The sequence below is a fragment of the Barbus barbus genome (assembly GCF_936440315.1).
Source record: "Barbus barbus genome assembly, chromosome: 42".
Lineage (NCBI taxonomy): Eukaryota > Metazoa > Chordata > Actinopteri > Cypriniformes > Cyprinidae > Barbus > Barbus barbus.
Genome location: NC_136720.1, coordinates 11232059 through 11250169, shown reverse-complemented (window position 1 = coordinate 11250169; position 18111 = coordinate 11232059). Strand labels below are relative to the sequence as shown.

The 18111-nt window shown below is 38.3% G+C and overlaps 3 protein-coding genes across 5 annotated transcripts in view; 1 reads left to right on the top strand and 2 right to left on the bottom strand.

The window, feature by feature from the left end:
• The first annotated feature begins 1888 nt into the window (after positions 1 to 1888).
• Positions 1889 to 4555, top strand: LOC306861811 (protein LLP homolog). Its single transcript, XM_079404299.1, has 3 exons — positions 1889 to 1959; positions 2601 to 2825; positions 2906 to 4555. The coding sequence occupies exons 2-3, from the start codon at positions 2612 to 2614 to the stop codon at positions 3070 to 3072; spliced, it is 381 nt and encodes a 126-aa protein (XP_079260425.1). The 5' UTR covers positions 1889 to 1959; positions 2601 to 2611; the 3' UTR covers positions 3073 to 4555.
• Positions 3407 to 10621, bottom strand: LOC306861810 (src substrate cortactin-like). Of its 2 annotated transcripts, none has more exons than XM_079404297.1 (16): positions 10461 to 10621; positions 9772 to 9855; positions 9564 to 9637; positions 9006 to 9135; positions 8634 to 8744; positions 8457 to 8511; positions 8230 to 8340; positions 8017 to 8127; positions 7787 to 7897; positions 7297 to 7352; positions 7142 to 7211; positions 6835 to 6983; positions 6565 to 6687; positions 5081 to 5243; positions 4897 to 4968; positions 3407 to 4724 (listed from the first exon to the last, which is right to left on the bottom strand). In XM_079404297.1, exons 2-16 carry the CDS (start codon positions 9853 to 9855, stop codon positions 4591 to 4593), a joined length of 1554 nt encoding a protein of 517 aa, XP_079260423.1. In that variant the 5' UTR covers positions 10461 to 10621; the 3' UTR covers positions 3407 to 4590. The 2 variants fall into 2 exon arrangements, with proteins under 2 accessions (XP_079260423.1, XP_079260424.1); XM_079404298.1 differs by lacking the exon at positions 10461 to 10621 and adding an exon at positions 10144 to 10331.
• Positions 10622 to 11915: 1294 nt separating this feature from the next.
• Positions 11916 to 18111, bottom strand: part of LOC306861157 (uncharacterized protein) — a 20149-nt gene continuing 13953 nt past the window's right edge. For both annotated transcript variants that reach the window (XM_079403270.1, XM_079403271.1), the window contains exons 12-20: positions 17600 to 18023; positions 17272 to 17505; positions 16344 to 17171; positions 15795 to 15979; positions 15382 to 15535; positions 14062 to 14147; positions 13658 to 13729; positions 13294 to 13384; positions 11916 to 13116 (exon numbers count right to left, since the gene is read on the bottom strand). In XM_079403270.1, the coding sequence (XP_079259396.1) occupies positions 12979 to 13116; positions 13294 to 13384; positions 13658 to 13729; positions 14062 to 14147; positions 15382 to 15535; positions 15795 to 15979; positions 16344 to 17171; positions 17272 to 17505; positions 17600 to 18023 (2212 nt within the window). In that variant the 3' untranslated portion in view covers positions 11916 to 12978. The remainder of the gene's footprint in view (positions 13117 to 13293; positions 13385 to 13657; positions 13730 to 14061; positions 14148 to 15381; positions 15536 to 15794; positions 15980 to 16343; positions 17172 to 17271; positions 17506 to 17599; positions 18024 to 18111) is intronic.

Sequence of the window (18111 nt, the reverse complement as noted above, 5' to 3'; positions counted from 1 at the left end):
GACCTGATCAGCTGAGAAAACAACAGTAGTTGATGACAGACAAATCATAAAAGCTGTGAAAATGAACCCTTAAAGACATGTCTGTAAAATCACCAACAACTTCCAGAAAGCTGGGGTGATGCTCTGACAATCTACTGTCCTCAGAAGACTTTGACACAGAATTACAGATGCTACACAGCAAGATGCAAACCTCTGACCAGCACCAAAAATAGAAAGGCAAGATTAGAGTTTGCAAAAAAGCACAAAGGTGAGCCAGAAGAGTTTGGAACTGTGTTTATGGACCGATGAGACAAAGATGAACCTTTATCTAAGTGATGGGAAAGCAAAAATGTGGAGAAAAAAAGGGAACTGCAATGATCCCAAGCATACAGCCTCATCTGTAAAGCATGGTGGAGGTGGTGTCATGGCATGGGCATGCGTGGCTGCCTCTGGAACAGGCCCTCTCAACTTTACTGATGACTTAATGTATGATGACAGTAGCAGAATGAATTTGGAAGGGTACAAAACCATCTTGCCTACCAATATTCAAGAAAATGCCACCAGATTCAGTGGGAAGTGCTTCATATTGCATCAGGACAATGACCCAAAACACCCTGCCAGTTCAGTCAAGGAATTTATAAGGGCAAAGAAATGGAAAGTCTTAGATTGCCCAAGTCAATCTCCAGATTTAAATCCGATTGAACATGAATTTCAGCAGCTGGAGAGGAGAGTAAAGGCAGAAACTCCCCCAAAACAAGCAACAATTGGGATTGGCTGCATTAAAGGCTGGGAAAAGCATTTCAAATGATGAGACCAAGAGTCTGGTGATGTCTATGGGTCACAGACTCACTGCTGTGATTGTATGCAAGGGATCTGCAACTAAATAATAGATTTTAATCTTTTATATCTGCCTTATGTTCAACTGTCCCAATACTTATGCTCAGATCAATGAGAGGGATGAACTCTAAAAGTGCTGTTCTTTTTATTTGGTAAAACACCTATGTGTTGAATCACCCAATAATAAAATGTGACATTCTGTAGTTTTGTCTCATATTCATCTTTTAATCATATTTGCAAATGTCTGGACTCCACAGCCAACAGAGCAATTTTGTCTTTACTGTTACAATACTTTTGGAGGGCACTGTGTATATACACACACAAAATACAAATACATTATTAAAATAAATTACTATTAAATAAAATTCAATACAAATATAAAATTAACTTAATTATTATCTGAGATACTGACTTTGAATAAACCTGAGGAGAAACAATTTAACAGTATATATCTTTCCAGAGCAGTTTTACATGTCAAAAGACAAGCCCTAACAAAGTCTCTTACAATAAAATATCTGAACATGGTACCTTACTTCAGGGGCTAACTGGGCCATGCTAACCCACCAACCTTTAACCCCTGTAACAGTCAAGAAAACTGCACTTGTTGAGCCATTTTCTGTGGTTTGGGAAGGTGAAGCATGTCTTTTCAGCACAGCTAGTGTCACTGAATGAATAATGTCATCCATCTGCCATGAGTCACAAACTATTTGTCCCGCAACACTATTAGTTCAGCCAAAAGCTGACATTTTGGGCCGGTCAAAAGTATAAACTGAACATAGGGTACTGAGCAAGTGTTTACACATTATAGTTGACTCTTTATTTTAAACTGTGATTGAGAAAGTATTTCACCTTTAAATGTAGACAAAGCTTTTTTTTATGGAGGGAGAACATCTTAAGATACATTTGTGAATTTATAATAATATATATGTTTCCTACATTTTTGTAACTCACCAGGAATTTTGACGTTTATTAGATGTTAAAAGTAGGCCTCTGTTCTGTCGCCCTCTACTGGACTATGCACGCGTCCACACGAGCCGTCAACATGCGATGTTTTGTCGCAAAAAAAGGAACTGTTGTAAAGAATTTGCTTCGCGGCAGCTGTACACACATACACGTGTATCCAGAGGTGTTCAGAAGATATATGTAAGTTACACACACTGCGAAAGTAAATACTAGCTTTAACACAGCAATATATATTGAAGTCCGCGTATTGGCAGTAATTATGCCAGTGAGTGGTGTTTGTACGTAATATCTATTAAACTAAAAAGCTATTTTTGCATATGCGAGATGGCTAACTGGCTAACGTTAACGAACATACTTCTATTTTTCTTACACGGGTCTCTTGCTTCTGAATATATTTAAAGTTGGGTGATCGGTTATTTAGATGAGAACAGATTATGAATAATCATTGTTATCAGGTCATGTGTAGTCTGTATAACTTGGGTGTTTTTCAATTATACTTATGGAAATATCAAAGAAACATTGTATTCTCCAGACTAGGGGGGATATATATGGGTAGTTGACGTGTCCTAAGGTGTAAAAAATAAATAAATAACCTCTAACATTGAAGATAAACCTCTCTCATGTTATTTGTAACTCGATACATTGTTCTCATGCTATTTGTATATTAAGTTTTTTTTTTTTTTTCAAATTTTTTTCTATGTCACACCATAGGACACAGTCCAATTTTTATTTGTCAACTACCCATATATATATATATATATATATACACACACACACCTTTTTGTGATTTTACTTTTATTACTACCTTTGTCTTTCCTCAGTTTCCGTCGAGATGGCAAAAAGTTTGCGCAGCAAGCGGAGGAGAAAGATGAGAGCGGAGAAAAGAAAGAAAGTTGCACCCAAAGAGCTGGCCCGACTCAAAACGGTGCTGGCTCAGGGAGAGAAAGGAGAGATCACCATGAAAGATGTCGCTGAGATCGCCACCGTGGTGCCGCCTGAGAAAGTGAAGGAGAAGCCAGAGAATGTTGAGATTCAGGAAGAAGATGGTGAGCTTTTAATCATTTACTAATTGGGGTTATATGTTGTGTTTTTCCATATTAAATGCAGATCTGTTGTTGCTTTGCAGCGGATGGTGGAAAGATGGATTTAGACACTAAACGCAATAAAAAGACAATGTTGGATGATCAAGGACGGTATCCGGTCTGGATGAACCAAAGGCATATAAGGAAGGTGAAAGCCAAACGTATGGCTAAAAAAGGAAAACCTAAGTTGAAGAAGGGGCTCGTCTGGTAGATGAACTGATCTGCTCGTGCACGGACAGGACATTAGGACTGACACAGCTGTCCAGGCGCCTTGCTGTGCATCTTTTTCAAATACATTTCTATGGACTGTTTATAGAACCTAAATGTAATGTAATGATGAACAATTAGTGAAACATGGTTGTAGCTTCTCATTCTCATTAAAAATTTGTGATGTAATGGGTGATTCAACATCATGATCAAGGCTTTTCATTAGCTGATATGGGGGGGGGCTGCATTCAGTGTATTACACAACAGTCTCTTCCCATTTTTTCCTCTCTACTTCAATCTCTCTCTGTTACTTTGAAGTAAAAATCCAATATACCTATCTGGGGGATTTAGTTTTATTTTGCAGTCATAAAAAATGCACAACACTGAGTCAATAAAGAGACGAGCATAAGCCAGACCAGTGGCTTGTGTATCTCTCTCTATAAGGCAGCATGGTATACTTTACATATAATCTCTTCATCAACCAAAAGTCTTTATAATAGCAAATTTAAGTTCTGCAAACAATATATTAGCGCATTTGTAAATCTTCTGATTCAATGCATAAAGGTTTAGAAAACTGGTAACGGACATGGCATTCCTTTAAAACTATTCACAGCGCTTCATTTTTGTAATATTTGACATCCTGTTATCTCAGAGATTACAATAAATATTTGCACTTTTAAAAATCCATTTTTCATATTGTAGGAATGGGAATCAGCTAAAAAAAAAGTAATTGAAAATTGTGACTACTTAAACATTTATTTAATGTTCTTTTATACACTATTCAAAAGTCTGGGGGCAGTATTTTTATATTAAATTAATACTGTGATTCAGAAAAGATGCATTAAATTGATCAGGATTAACAGTAAAAACATGCACGTTACAAGATTTCTATTTCAAATAAATGCTGTTCTTATGAACTTACTATTCATCAAAGAATCCTTAAAAAAATCATGGTTTCCACACAAATATCAATCAGCACAACTGTTTCAACATTGATAATAATGCTTTTTGCGCACTAAATCAGCATATTAAAATGATTTCAGAAGGATCATGTGTCACTGAAGTAATGCTCAAAATTCAGCTTTGCATCACAGCAATAAATTACATTTGAAAAAATTAAATTGAATATTTAAAATATTTCAACTATATTAATGTATTTTTGATCAAATAAATGCAGCCTTGGTGTGCATAAGAGCCTTTCAAAAACATTAAAAAATATTGAACAGTATACTTTTATACTTTTGAACAGTAGTGTATATAATCATATACATCTAAAATCTTTATGGATAAAATATGAATGTCCATATTTGGTTAATAATCATGTGCACTGAATGGACAGTTCTGCTCAGCTAATAGATGCAAGCTTATTAAAACTACCAAAAATAACTCATTTTTCAGCCAGGCTTAAATTTTCTCTCTGTACATGTTAGTATATTGCACTTGTATGTCATAAAAAATGCAATAAAAATTATTTTCTGCAAGTGGCTAATAAAACACAAATTTGATCACTGATTAATAGCAACTACTGGAGCTCCACAAAAGTGGCAGGAAACAGGCCTGTGCAACCATGACACGTTCCTTTCCACCAACCCTCATCCACCATCTCAACGTTAGTTATGATGTCCCCTGGCATGAAGGAGATCTCGTCACTGGCCTCTGCAAAAGTATGAAGTATGATCGATACTCATAATACACAGCAGACTGAACTAAAACAAAAAAAGCTCAACAGAAATAAATTTTGTAGCTCTGCAATGTCAAGACAGTTTAATAAAATACAATGTCAATGAGGTATCAGTCAGCTGCTATGGACTGTAATGGCTGTACGTACCTCCTTGGTAGTCATAAATGGCTGTGGCTGTATGTCCTGCCCCACTTAGATCTTCATAGTCATTATCAGCAGCTGTTGAATTACACAAACATTTATAGCTGTTATAATTAGAACCATCTACTTTTTCTTAATATGGCTTTGATTCCCACAGTGAACACATGTAGTAAATGTCAATGTGTCAAACCTGCAGTAGCTTGTGAGTCGATATCCTCATAATCTTCTTCCTGAGGTACAGGGGCAGGTTCACTTTCAGCGTAAGTTTGTTCCTCCTCCTCCTCTTCCTCTTCTATCAGGTCAGCTGAGCGGGGCGGCAGTAATGGCGGCTCCTCATATTCAGGCTGCTCCTCCTGAAACACACCGAGCACATGATAAACAATTCTCTCAGTATATGTGCTTGAAATGACTATGACAGTTCAGTACTTTTCTTAAAACAGAACAGTACAATCAACATCTAAACTGGATTTTCTGAAGAAAATTTGAAGCCCTTGCTCAGGTGTTATTGGGATTTATTTGCTAGGTGGTTGCTTACTGGTCCAAGATACATTTCTATAATTTTACAGTCCTTAGATATGACTAAAGTCTTTCCTTCAGTGTAAATCCAGCCACATTATTTGAGGTGTTATTCGGGTCAGCAGCACTACTCAGGATTGCATGATACCAAGTTATCAGCAAAAATAATAGTTATAGTTGTAATAATACTTGAGTTAAAGCGGTAATATTCTGCACCTGTGTATTGTCAATAGTGTAGCAATGTATGAAGCACAGCTCACATCAAAGTCACTTTTAAACCAAGCAGCTTTCTGTTGGTCAGTGTGACGAATGGTCTGGAATGGTCTTGGAACAAAACTGTTACCAAATGAGAATGGGGAAATCTTTCACCCTCACGCATATTCCAAATCGTGTGGATTCATATTAAAATGGATTTCGCACAAAAAAAATTCGACGAACAATATTAAATGTGACCACACTTTTAGAATTGAATATATTCTTTTTGCTACTGTACCTTTAAGACTTTAATATGTAAATGAACCCTGTTATGATTGGCTGGTCTGTTTGCATGTGAGATGAGTAATAACAGTCCCACCAATTTACTGAATAAACATTTAATAAATGTATAAATTTGTGCATTAAAGGGATAGTCGGAGGGAACCGCCAAACAACAGTCAAGGTCGGGATTTTCATTAAATTATCATTTAATTTTTGGTTTGTTTTTCACTAAATCCTATCGTATTCCCTCAGAACACTTGGCGTATATGACACGTGTTGATGGGAGCATTCTGTGATATTTTTATGTCTTTTTTTAAAAGCTTGATGCTGGTCACTATATACTATATTCACCATATGGACAAGAGCGGGCAGGACATTTCTTTAAATTTCTCTTTTTTTGGTCTGAAAAAGAAGTGCATACAGCATTAAAATAACACAAGAATGGGTGAATTATCCCTTTAAAGTGCTCATGCTTGTGATGTCTTATATGGTCTGGGGAGGAGTTTTGCATTGTGAACCTTAGGGTGTGTTCACAATAGGGGCAATTGTGGCTTAATGTTTAGAGAGTTGCACTTGCAACCCTACGCCCCAATTGATCCCCGGGTGCCACAGCAAAAATGGCTGCCCACTGCTCTGGGTGTCTTCAAAGGAGCAGTGAAAATATAACAAAAAGTGTCTTGCCTGAGCTTCTTCCTCTGGTTCATCTCTGGGAATTTCAGGCAGTCTTCTGAATGTCTCTGGGGGATTCTGGGATGCTGGCACAGGTGGTGGTCTCTGGTTCTCTTCCTCCTCTTCACGCTTGCTCTGAGTGAAGATGACCAGCATTCCAAAGTGTTCATTAGTGTGTGAAAAAGAAAAGGCTGGTGTGTGTGGGTGGGTTATCTATTGTTGTCATGCGTTTCTATTAAAAGTGCAGCGAGCATGTCTATACATATGTATGGGTATATGAACCTCCTGTTTGCGTTGAGCCTCTTCTCGTTCTCTCTTCTCTCGAGCGAGTCTTCTGGCTCTCTCCTCCTCTGCTTTCTTTTTATTCTCCTCATTCGAGGCCTTCGCCATGTTCTCAAACCGAGCCTTAAGGTTTCCAGCTCCTACACTTGCTATAAACACCATAAACACCAGAAAGAGAAGAGTTCCTGAAAAGTATATGGACCCTTTATAAACTCATTTAAAATGTACGAATGCCACTGCATTACTACTCAAAAGCAATCACTTCAAATGTAACATTTCCATGTATATATGTACAGCAAACACTCACAGGGCTCAAAAGCCTGAGGCTTTTCATAAGATGATGATGGTGACTCCATATCACTGAAAGAAGCTGCACTCTGTGGAAAAAAATTACTCGATGTAAACTGTCAAACATTTGTTGAAACTTCCATAATAATACTATACAATTCATGTCTAATGTACCTTATCCATGCGATCTGCTTCGACTCCGTAACGTCCTCCAAAACCCTTTGCATAGTCTGAAATCAATAAGAACATATATTTATTATTATATAAAACAGACCAAAAATGTGTTGCATCTCTAGCTTTAGCTGTCAGTTACATACATCACATTTTGTGGTGCTAAACACCAGGGCCCTCAAAAAAGTGCTTAAATTATGACCTAGCCCTGGGGCCACTCACAAAAGATGATACAGCGAAAGATAAATCGCTAGGATCAGCTATGATTTGTAGTCATCTAATGTTAGAATACAAACGTTTTTTAGCCAAATCTTCAAAAAAGGACAAAAAGGAGCCTCTAGTGTGGCAGGACGCTTCCCATTGAGTTCCCAGGGCCCTCATTGGACATACGTTCAAAGATAGATACCAGGTGATGTGACGCTAATGCAACAAAAAATACATCAGAAGGTGGGTTTTCCATTAGTCAAGTGATCTCAGGGAATATTTATGGTACCTTTCTGTGACTGATGTTTCTCTGTTTCTCCTTTATAGTCATAACCCAAAGCAGCCTTGTCAACCTTTTCTTTTTCCACTCCGTATTTTCCCCCGAAGCCTTTTGCATAGTCTGTGAGATGTTTAGAAAACAGAATCATACTTTATAAACTATTCTTCCACCAAAAGGAGGCAAATATAAGGATTGAGGACCAGGATGTTGGTCCATGTAACAGCAGAGATTGAACTGACCTTTCTGTGACTGATGTTTCTCTGTTTCGCCTTTGTAGTCGTAACCCAGAGCAGCCTTATCAACCTTTTCTTTTTCCACACCGTATTTCCCTCCAAAGCCTTTTGCGTAGTCTGCAAGATGTTCAGAAAACAACAGCTTTATAAACTATTCTTCCACCAAAATGAGTCCAAAACATGGATTGAGGACCAGGATACAGCAAAGATTGAAATGACCTTTCTGTGACTGGTGTTTCTCAGTCTCGCCTTTATAATCGTAACCAACTGCGGCCTTGTCAACCCTCTCTTTCTGCACACCGTACTTGCCACCAAAACCTTTAGCATAATCTTATGAACAGTACAGAAGTGATTATTATATGAAGCACAGAAAAATGTGCATAGAGATAATGATGCATAGAGTCTGTCTGAACTTCTGGATTTGAAATGTTTGAATGTATAAGTACCTTTCTGAGATGCATGCTGCTGTACCTCACCCTTATACTCATAGTTCATGGCAGACTGTGGTAAATCAATGATAAAAGGCAAAGGAAATAAAATATCAATTCATTTATTATTTATTATTATACAATCACATTTATTCAATTACGAATCAAGTGTAGGACAATGAGAGAGTTTCTAACCCTGTCCACACGGTCCTTCTGTACACCAAATTTCCCCCCGAAACCCTTTGCTGCATCTGTCTGGGATGAGTGCTTTTCTACCTCTGCCACATAGCTGTGTCCTAAAGCACCCTGGGAAAATTCAACATCATTTGTTTATTAAAACCATCAAACAAATAGCGATTGGTGTCACTGACATCAGACCTGGTGAAATGTGTTTTTAAATGGCAAGTTTGAATACTCATATATGCAGAGTTTGCACTCCTGTGGAGAGGTTTTAGACGTAAAGGTACATTCTCATTATTGAATTTAGTGGGTAAAAAGAGGTATATTGTCTACAATGCAGCAATATATCAAACACAGTTCACATAGAAGGCAAATTTTGAGTCTAACCTTGTCCATTCTGTCTTTCTCAACTCCAAATTTCCCTCCATAGCCGTAAGAGGCTTTAGGGCCCTGGTCCAGCTCTTTCTTCTTAACCCCCTCATGTTCCCGAGACACATTCTGCCTGAGATCTGCGATGCTACACACAAACACAGGCACATTGCATGTTACTACATGCTGCATATTACCATGGAATGTGGAACTTTTGTTATGCACTCAACACTTTGTACTTGTTTATGGAGATGCTCATTTATATTTTTTAACATTGTTACTCCAAATAATACAGATGTATCTTATATTTCAAATGCAGTATGTCAGTGCAACATCTTATTCCGCTTCTGACATGATGTAAGCTGGAAATTATCAGTCCATATTTGGAAATGCAACTCATGTCTGCAGCATTTCTACTTCCTATTTCCTGTCTGCAGAGAGTGACACTCTTCATAGCAGTGCTTTCAGTTCAATGCAACATGGTGCCATTAAAGAAACCTGCTATATTATCTCAAATCTGTAGATTTTTTCACCTTTTCTATAACTTGTAGCATCTGCATGTGCATGAACTGTTACCTGATGTGTTCTTTTCGACCTGATCCTTCTATGGTTCTGGAACCCCATCTCTGCTCCTGCTCTGATACATCATTCTGATACACAGACACATTTAAATTCATACAATAATAATAAATAATCAAATGTGCTATGTTTTAAGAAAACTTCACTCTAAACAACTCATTTCGATTAGCAACTTAGGAGTGCATTTATTTTCAGGTCTGCTTACCTCAAAATTCGGATCTGTTTCCCAGTCGTCCCCCTCAGATTCGACCTTCACATTAACATCATGTCCCACCACAGATTTCCACATCTGTAGAAAGAGACAAGCTAAGATTTCATGGCTCATGTTACATTTCCTTATGTACAGACTATACAGAGTACTGAACGCATTATGCTCAAAATGCATCAATAAAAAATATACATTTACAGATATGATGCATGAATAAATGTACCATTGAGTGACTGATTATAATCATCTTCTAGTAAACTTCCAAGTTGACTATTTGAACAACTGCTTGAAGATGTAATTCTACATATTTAGTAATTCCACATATATTTTTAGATTTTTATGGAAAGAAAAAACTACATTTTCGTTTACCTAGATTAGAATGTCTTCATAAACAAAACAAGTGCACTTTGCAAGTTCCTAATATTTCTAGAACATCAGATGGAAATATTTACACGTTGACGACTAAAAAGCTTCACGCTTTAATTTCAGCAAAAATCAAGACCATGAACACTGTGATGCATGCACTGTAACGTTCAGATAATGTACAGAAATATATCAATTTGACTTCCTGAAACGAAAAAGTTTTGGCAACTTGCGATGTATCAACCACTTCCTGATTAAAAGAAGTTGCGTTTTTCTTGATGAATTGCTATTAACAATATGAGCAGATAACAATGGTTACTCACGTTTTAATGCTTCCCCCCCGGTTTTTTAAATATTAAAATGTCAGTGTCAGGGTGAGACGAAAGGCAGATCAGACCTGCGCTCGAATGACTGCAGATGAAGACGCGGCGGAGACGCGCAGCGTGCAATTTTGACCTGTTAAATTAAAGCATAGAAATACACTAAAATACTCATCTTAATTTTATAGTTGGTCCAAATGCTTCAAAACACAGATGAATTAATATGTAATATAAGCATTATGATTGTTGTATTGAAGTTCAGATGTGACCCAAACACACATTGCCTACAAGATTCTGAACAGATCGTTTTGCCCATTTGTTCGGATGTTTTGGTGAAGCATTGTGGTTAGTTTTCACCATTGGTATAAGTTTGCTAATATTGCTTTATGAAGCCAGCCCATCATAACATCTCTCTATGACCTTGTCCTCATCTCTGGATGTGTGTGGGGATCCATTTCAATATAAATCTATGGGATTTTTGATCTACCATCTGCCAGATTATTTTAGAAAAGTAGAATCACCAGTCTGGGATTTATATTCACTTACAGTGGTGGCCAAAATGATTAGAAAACTAGTATTTTCAGCCGCTAAAAATGGTTTTAAGTCAGTCATTTCTATCTTTTGCTGTAGTGTGTCAGTAGGAAATATCAGTTCACATTTCCAAACATTCATTTTGCCATTAATTGTAATAATCCGGTGAGATTTTTGTATGGACAACAGCCAATGCTCCACACAGAGATCTGACCCAATCATCATCCAGTCTGTCTGGAATGACATGAAGAAACAGAACAAACTGAGACACAATCCAGAAGAACTGTGGCAACATCTCCAAGAGCCTTCAAGAAACCTACCTGCAATGCTATCTGAAAAAACCGCAAAGGATGGTCACACCAAATGTTGATTTAATTTAGTTAATATTAGTTAATTGAGAAAATCTACTTATGACATTATTTTTGACAGAATCCTCATTTTACAGCATTTCTCCACAACACTTTAAACAGTACTGTAGCTTTGCAGGTAGGTTTCTTGAAGCATCTTGGAGACGTTACCACGGTTCTTCTGGATTAAGTCGGTCTCAGTTTGTTCCATTTCTTCATGTCATTCCAGACAGACTGGATGATGATCATCTGATCTCTGAGAATCTCACTGGATTACTACAATTGATGGCAAAATGAATGTTTGGAAACGTAAACTGACATTTCCTACCGACACACTACAGCAAAATATAGAAATAACTGACTTAAAACCATTTTTTAGCTGCTGAAAATACTATTGTTCTAGTAACTTTGGCCGAATTTGGTAATCAGAACTGCCACGTTTATTTATTCCGAACACATAAAAGATCTAAATGTTCTAATTATCAATTTTTCTAATCAAAGGCTTTACTATAAATCTGCTGCAATGGCACCACCATGTCCAAAAACTCATCGTATCATGCAGTCACACACCAGATGTGTGTGTCTTCCCATAAATAGACTTTATTTCCAAAAAATAGCCCCTACAACAGGGTAGCAGAAGGGAGAGAAAGGATCATTTATACAGACTTTACAGATAAAACACTCACTGGGCTGTTCTTAAAATCTCACCGTAAATAGAGACAACATTTCAAGCACAATCTAAACCATTCCTATACAGCCCAAACAGATCAGAGTGACAGTAGTTAAGTGAGAATAGGATGTCCAGTTCTGGCTCAGAAAACTGGAAATAAGCAGAACATGAATGCTTTGAAGCTTTTTATACCTGAAACAGAATCAAAACATCTAAAGAAATTCAAGGTATTTCATTTATGTCTTTAAGGGTGAAAAAAAGCAATAGTAGTCCCGATGTAAAGAACATGATGTGTAGTGTGTCACAGAAAATTAACACCAACAAAACAAACAAACACCAATTAAAAATAAATGACAGTATTGCACCAAACTGGCAAACTAGTCTGCCACGAATGGACACAGTCAGCACACTAGGACACTTCTAGAAGATTTTTGACGTCTTGCCAGGCAGACGCATCCAGTATCTGTATCAGCTTCGCCATTACATTACATCTGAATGTCATGACTATGTCAGAAATAAAGAGATATCAGGAAAGAAAACTAATTACAGGAAGCTGGAAAGTGGTCAAAATAAGTTGTCTACCTTTATGCATTTGACAGACAATGTGAAAGACCCTGTTAGACAGATGCTGACATTGTCAACTTCCAGACGCTTAAAAATTCCTTCATTAATTTGGGCTCTCTTAAAGGGTAAAATAATGTTCTTGAGGAAGTGCGGGTAGTGTTCTAGTGTTACTAGTCTGGACAAGCCCCATTAAAACTGGGTGGAAATTATTTTTTGTCAGAACGCTCTGATGATAAAAAAAGATCACAAAACAGATCAGATGTAACTTTGAAAATTAAGCAAGGAAACTTATTCATAGAAGAATGTAAATTAATTAACCCTGTGTTAAATAATGTGTCCATTTGTTTGTATAATAAGTGAATGAGCATGTAACCGTCTCTCTCTCTCAGTAAAGCGTGACGAATCTCTCTCACAGATATCCTCCCATGCATAGCAGCAACAGCACATGAACAGTCAGCAGGTAGAGTGACACCAGCAGAGGGGTTCGCTGACGAGAGCAGAAGGCAACTCGCAGCATCCGCAGTAGCCCAGGTCCACCACTACGAGTCTAAGGTAAAAAAGAAGATACATCTAAAAAAAAATATTCAATATATATGATTGCATTTAAAAACTCAGGCTTTAATAATACATTTATACAGTAAATCAGATATTTGATTTGTAATAGCGTTTTTTTATGCTTGTTAAAATAAAACACTGTGGAACAGCATTGAGGGGTTGTGTTTACCCGTGTAACAGCGCTCTCTGGAGGCTCAATAAGTACAGCCGTCTCTGATATCATGGCTTCGGATGCTGTCTGCCACTCCCCCGGTGTACAGCTGTAAATGAAGAAGTGAAATTGTAATATTTAGTCTTTAATCAATATTTTATAGATTTAAATGTGAAAAGTGAGGCATGAAATATGTGAATAAAAACTGCAGTTGGTCCATATGCAGTGGCCCCAAAATTTAAGTAGCTCAGATGAAAGCTCCAGATGATTTGGTTTGATATTTTATGTCTTGTATGCTATATTTCACACCAAAGCAGTCTGCAGCAATAACGCCCAGAGCCAGGAGCAGAGAGTTAATCTTAATCTGAGATTGGGGTCAAACCGTTTGAGGCGATCCTGTGCAGCGATGAGCTGCTCCTCTACTCTGAGTCTCTGTTCTGACTCCTCATCCAGCCTGACAAAAACACACAGAGGTGAAGAGTTACTGTACAGCATAAGTATTATACAATACAACAGCCATTGATTAAAAAAGGAAATTGATAAGACTGATAGGAAAAAAGATCAAACAGAGAAGAAAATCAGTTTTATTCCTGTATTCGAACACGTGTTGTAAATATCACATGCTTAATTCCTTTCAAATACAGTATTAGTGGCACGTTAGCTATTAGCTGGAGTATTATCTACAACTGCTATCAATGCAGTTTGTGGCACAGGTGCTAAAGAGATTGAAAGCATGCAACTGTGGATCAATATAATTAATGATAAGACTAAACTTGGCAGCAGTACCTTCTCTGGAGTTCAATGCACTCAGATTTATAGCCCTCGTTGTGCTCTAGAGGGCCACCAGGGGCAGCGTCTACTGCAACGCTTCCCTAAGGGACAAAGAAATTAGTATTGACTGGCTCGAACTGAGGGGGGATGGCATCCCCCTGGTCGAAAACTAAATTACAAAAAGCATCCCTTCTGTAAAACCACCATCCCCTTTGGATTATTGATGTTGTGTATTATGTAAACTAAAACTTATTATGCAAATGAAATCGTAAATGATCATAAGAAGAGAATTTTAACAACTAAATAACAGCGATTGGTCATTCAGAACTCAGCACTGTAACAAGCTGCGCACAAGCTGATGCAAGGTTTGGTAATTGTTCGCACAAAATGGTTCAAGTGCAACTTTTGAATTTCTTCAACATAAGGTATGATTTTCCTTGATTACAATTTAAAGACATTCCCCTGACATATTGTGCTGCTGCATGTGACTGTGAGGTACTGAGAGACGATAGAAGAGCTGACATTATCGAGTTCTGTCACTGACTTTGCAAAAAACAAACAAAACACGTGAGTCCAAAAGCACTCACAGCGTGATGAAGCCCATTAGAATGCATTTAGAAAGCTCTTATAATTCAAGCAATGAAAGAAAAAATACCCATGTATGAGTTATGTTTTTATATTAATTGCACATGCATTGTACTTTTCTGAATATCAGCACGATATTAATAGCACAAATGTGCTATTAATTTTATACAACAGTGCAGAGAAACTGTTGTATAGTGTTTTGTTCCCTAAATTAATCTTATTTTGAACAAATTGAGTGAGCCAGTGACTGAACGGTCCATTCAGATGGACTCACTTGTTGCGTTTTTAATTGAATCAGCCGTTTTGAACGAATCTTTTGATTTTAATAATTCAATAAATCATTTATTAAAACAGGGACTTGGTGCCATGCCACTTACTGGCAGTTTTATTGTCATATTTATTCATGACAGGCCTAAACCAATGAAGGTGCCAGCACAAAAACTCATTCAGGAAAATTATCGATATTGACCAAAATTCCTCCAATTTAGGCCCCAGAGGGAAAAAATAAATTATAGTTAATTTAATAAGCCAACTTTTTCATCAAATAATGAGACAAATTTTGTAATCATTGTATAAAATAAACTGCAGGACAATAGACATACAAGGCATATTAATGAACAGGAGTACAGTGAAAAGAATAAAACTAGAATAACTAGAAGAGCACAAAACAAGGCAGATCGATTAATGGAAACAACATTCCTAGGTTGCTTTCAATGTCTCGTATTTGAAAATGGGACTAGAGCTTTTTACCTGTCTTTGTGTGTGCTCAAGCCGTAATTTTGATGACCGTGCTTCCTCCAGCATGGTAGTAAGCTGGCGAACCTGTTGGTCCCTTTCTGAGAGGGTGGTCAGGGTCTGCTGCTTCAAGAGCTCGGCCTGACCCTGCCAGTCCATCCTCTCAAGTCTATACATGGAAAACAATTGTAAGAAATAGTAAGAAACAGCATTTTTCACTTTTGGTGAAGTTAGAAACTATGGTCCACAAGTCTACTAACATTTTCGGCTAACTTCTTTGAGACTGTCTGAACAGTCATTTTACCACACCAATATAACTGCACAGAATAAGCTAAAAAAGGGACCAGACCTCTGACAGTCAGAAGCATGGCTCTGCAAGACTATCACCAAAATGGCAGAGGGTAATGAAGTCATGAGTTATGTCTCACCTGAGCATTTCCAGTTCTTGCTTATATCTGTCCATCCGTGCATCTCTATCCCTCATCTCTGCCATGATCTTTTCCTCTTGCTCCCCTGCCCTTCTTCTCTCATCCTCTAGAGCCTGAGTGAGCCTGGAAAGTTCACCTGATCCAAGTCGATCTAATTCAGACCGCTGCAAGTGCAGCTGTTCCAACTGAGGTGCAATTAACAGTTTGCAAATGTTATTAGAAGAAGGCAGGATACAAAAACTAAGACATAGGTGGTCACACTTTAGTATAAGGGACTAATTCTCACTATTAACTACTTATTAGCATGCCTATTATTAACATATCGGCTGCTTATTAGTACTTATAAAGCACATATTCTGTATGAACGTTCTACATCCCTAATCCTACCCAATACCTAAACATAACTACCTTACTATTAATAAGCAGCAAACGAGGAGTTTATTGAGGCACAAGTCATTGTTAATGGTTTGCTAATAGCGAGAATTGGACCTTAAAATAAAATGTGACCACTTAGGTTTCCAATAAATGATCAAGTAATTAATAGCATACCATTCTCTCTCTGTCATTTTGCAGTGCTGACAGGGCATTTTTTAGACTCCACACTTCTCCTTTGGAGCCACTTGGAGGAGAAGCTGGGTGACCCGTCCGGTTTATCTCATCTAAACAGAGACGCATCTCCTTGGCCTCATTGACAGCCTGATCTCTTGCATCCTGCAGAGAGGCCATGGCTTGACCAAAAGACTGATTCTGAGCTCGAAGTTGAGAGGCTGCTTCCCTCTCCTGCAGAAGCTGCTGCTCCATCATCAACAGGTCCCGTGCCAACTCTGCAACCCTTTCCTCGGCTGTTTCAGCTTCAGTGCGCAGAACACCACCTTCCCAGCGCAGCTCCTTCAACTCTTTGCTGTGGACTGCCTGGGTCTCCTTCTCCAATTCCAAGGTCTCCTCCAAGGTGGCAATGCGCTTTCTAGCAGCTTGGAGCTGTTCCCTCAGCTTCTCTACCTCGGCCCCTGGTGCATCTTGCTTATCGACTCCAACAATCCCTTCACTGGCTTGGCTCAAGATCTCCTGCTCCAATGGAGGTGCCTTTCCTTGGGCAACATCTTTTATAAGAGCCTGAATTTGACTCTCGAGATCTTCTTTCTCTCTCTCCAGGAAACCGATGCGCTCTACTTGGGTAGCAAGAATCTGCTTGTGCTGAGAGTCCTTCATAGCAAGAACCTGGTTCAGGTCATTTCTGTAGCCATGAAGTTGGGCAGCCAGTTTGGCATTCTCAGCATTGAGGTCATCCCGCTGTGACAACAAGGCTCGAATCTCCTCCTTTAAACCATTGTTTTCACCTGCAGCCTCTTGGATCAGACCGTCCTTCTCCATCATAACCTGACAGAACATGAGACCAAGGACACGTCAAAATTTAAAAAGTTACTTTATGCAAATTAGTTTATATATTTAAAATATAACCTATTTCAAGCAACATTACCTGGAGATGTCTTTCCTCTAGTTGCTTGTATTGGCTGAGCACTCTGTCTCTGTCATCCTGCAGGGAGCCCATAGCCTTAGTAAAGGACTCAAGTCGAGCTCTGCTCTGGAAGGTGTCCTCCTCAGCCTTACGAAGCCTTTCTTCTAAACTACGCAACTCCTCTCTCTTCTTCTCCAGCTCTTTCTCTGCCATCTCGGCCCTTCCATCTGCATCCTTCCTAGCCTCCTCTACAGCCTAAAATAAGAGAAAGAGTATCGTTTTATGGCATTAAATTCCCTACAACGAGATTAATTGGTTTCAGAAACTTTATTTTCAGTATATTAAGTACCTGTGTCACAGCTTGCTCCTTCTCACCAAGGAGCTCCATCTCCCTCTTCTCCTTCTCATCCAATGCTGTCTGAAGATTGTCAGCAAGGTTCTTTGAAGATGCTAGGTCTGTTTCCAGTTGCTCCAGCCTCAAGCATAGTCTCCTTTCTTCTGTCTCCCTTTCTTTGATCACTACACGTGCCTCATTAGCATCACTCTGAAGCTTGTCTACTGCTTCTTCTAAAGCTTTGGTCCGGTGCCGTAGTCCCTCTGCCTCTGTCTCCAGGGTAGTCAGCTGGGAACGAGTTTGGGTCAGGTTGGTCTCTACCAGAGTGAGGTTCTGCTGCAGATCCCCTCTTTCTTTCTCAAGAGCTGCAAGGCTTTCATTATGTTTCTTTTCTGCCTCAGATAGTTCTCGATGTAGGTTCTCTTCCGCCTTTTGCACTCTGCAGACAAATACAGAAATTCATTATTTAAGATTTACTTTAAGTTAAAGTAAAATTTCCAGAAATTAATAAAAAAAAAATTAAATAC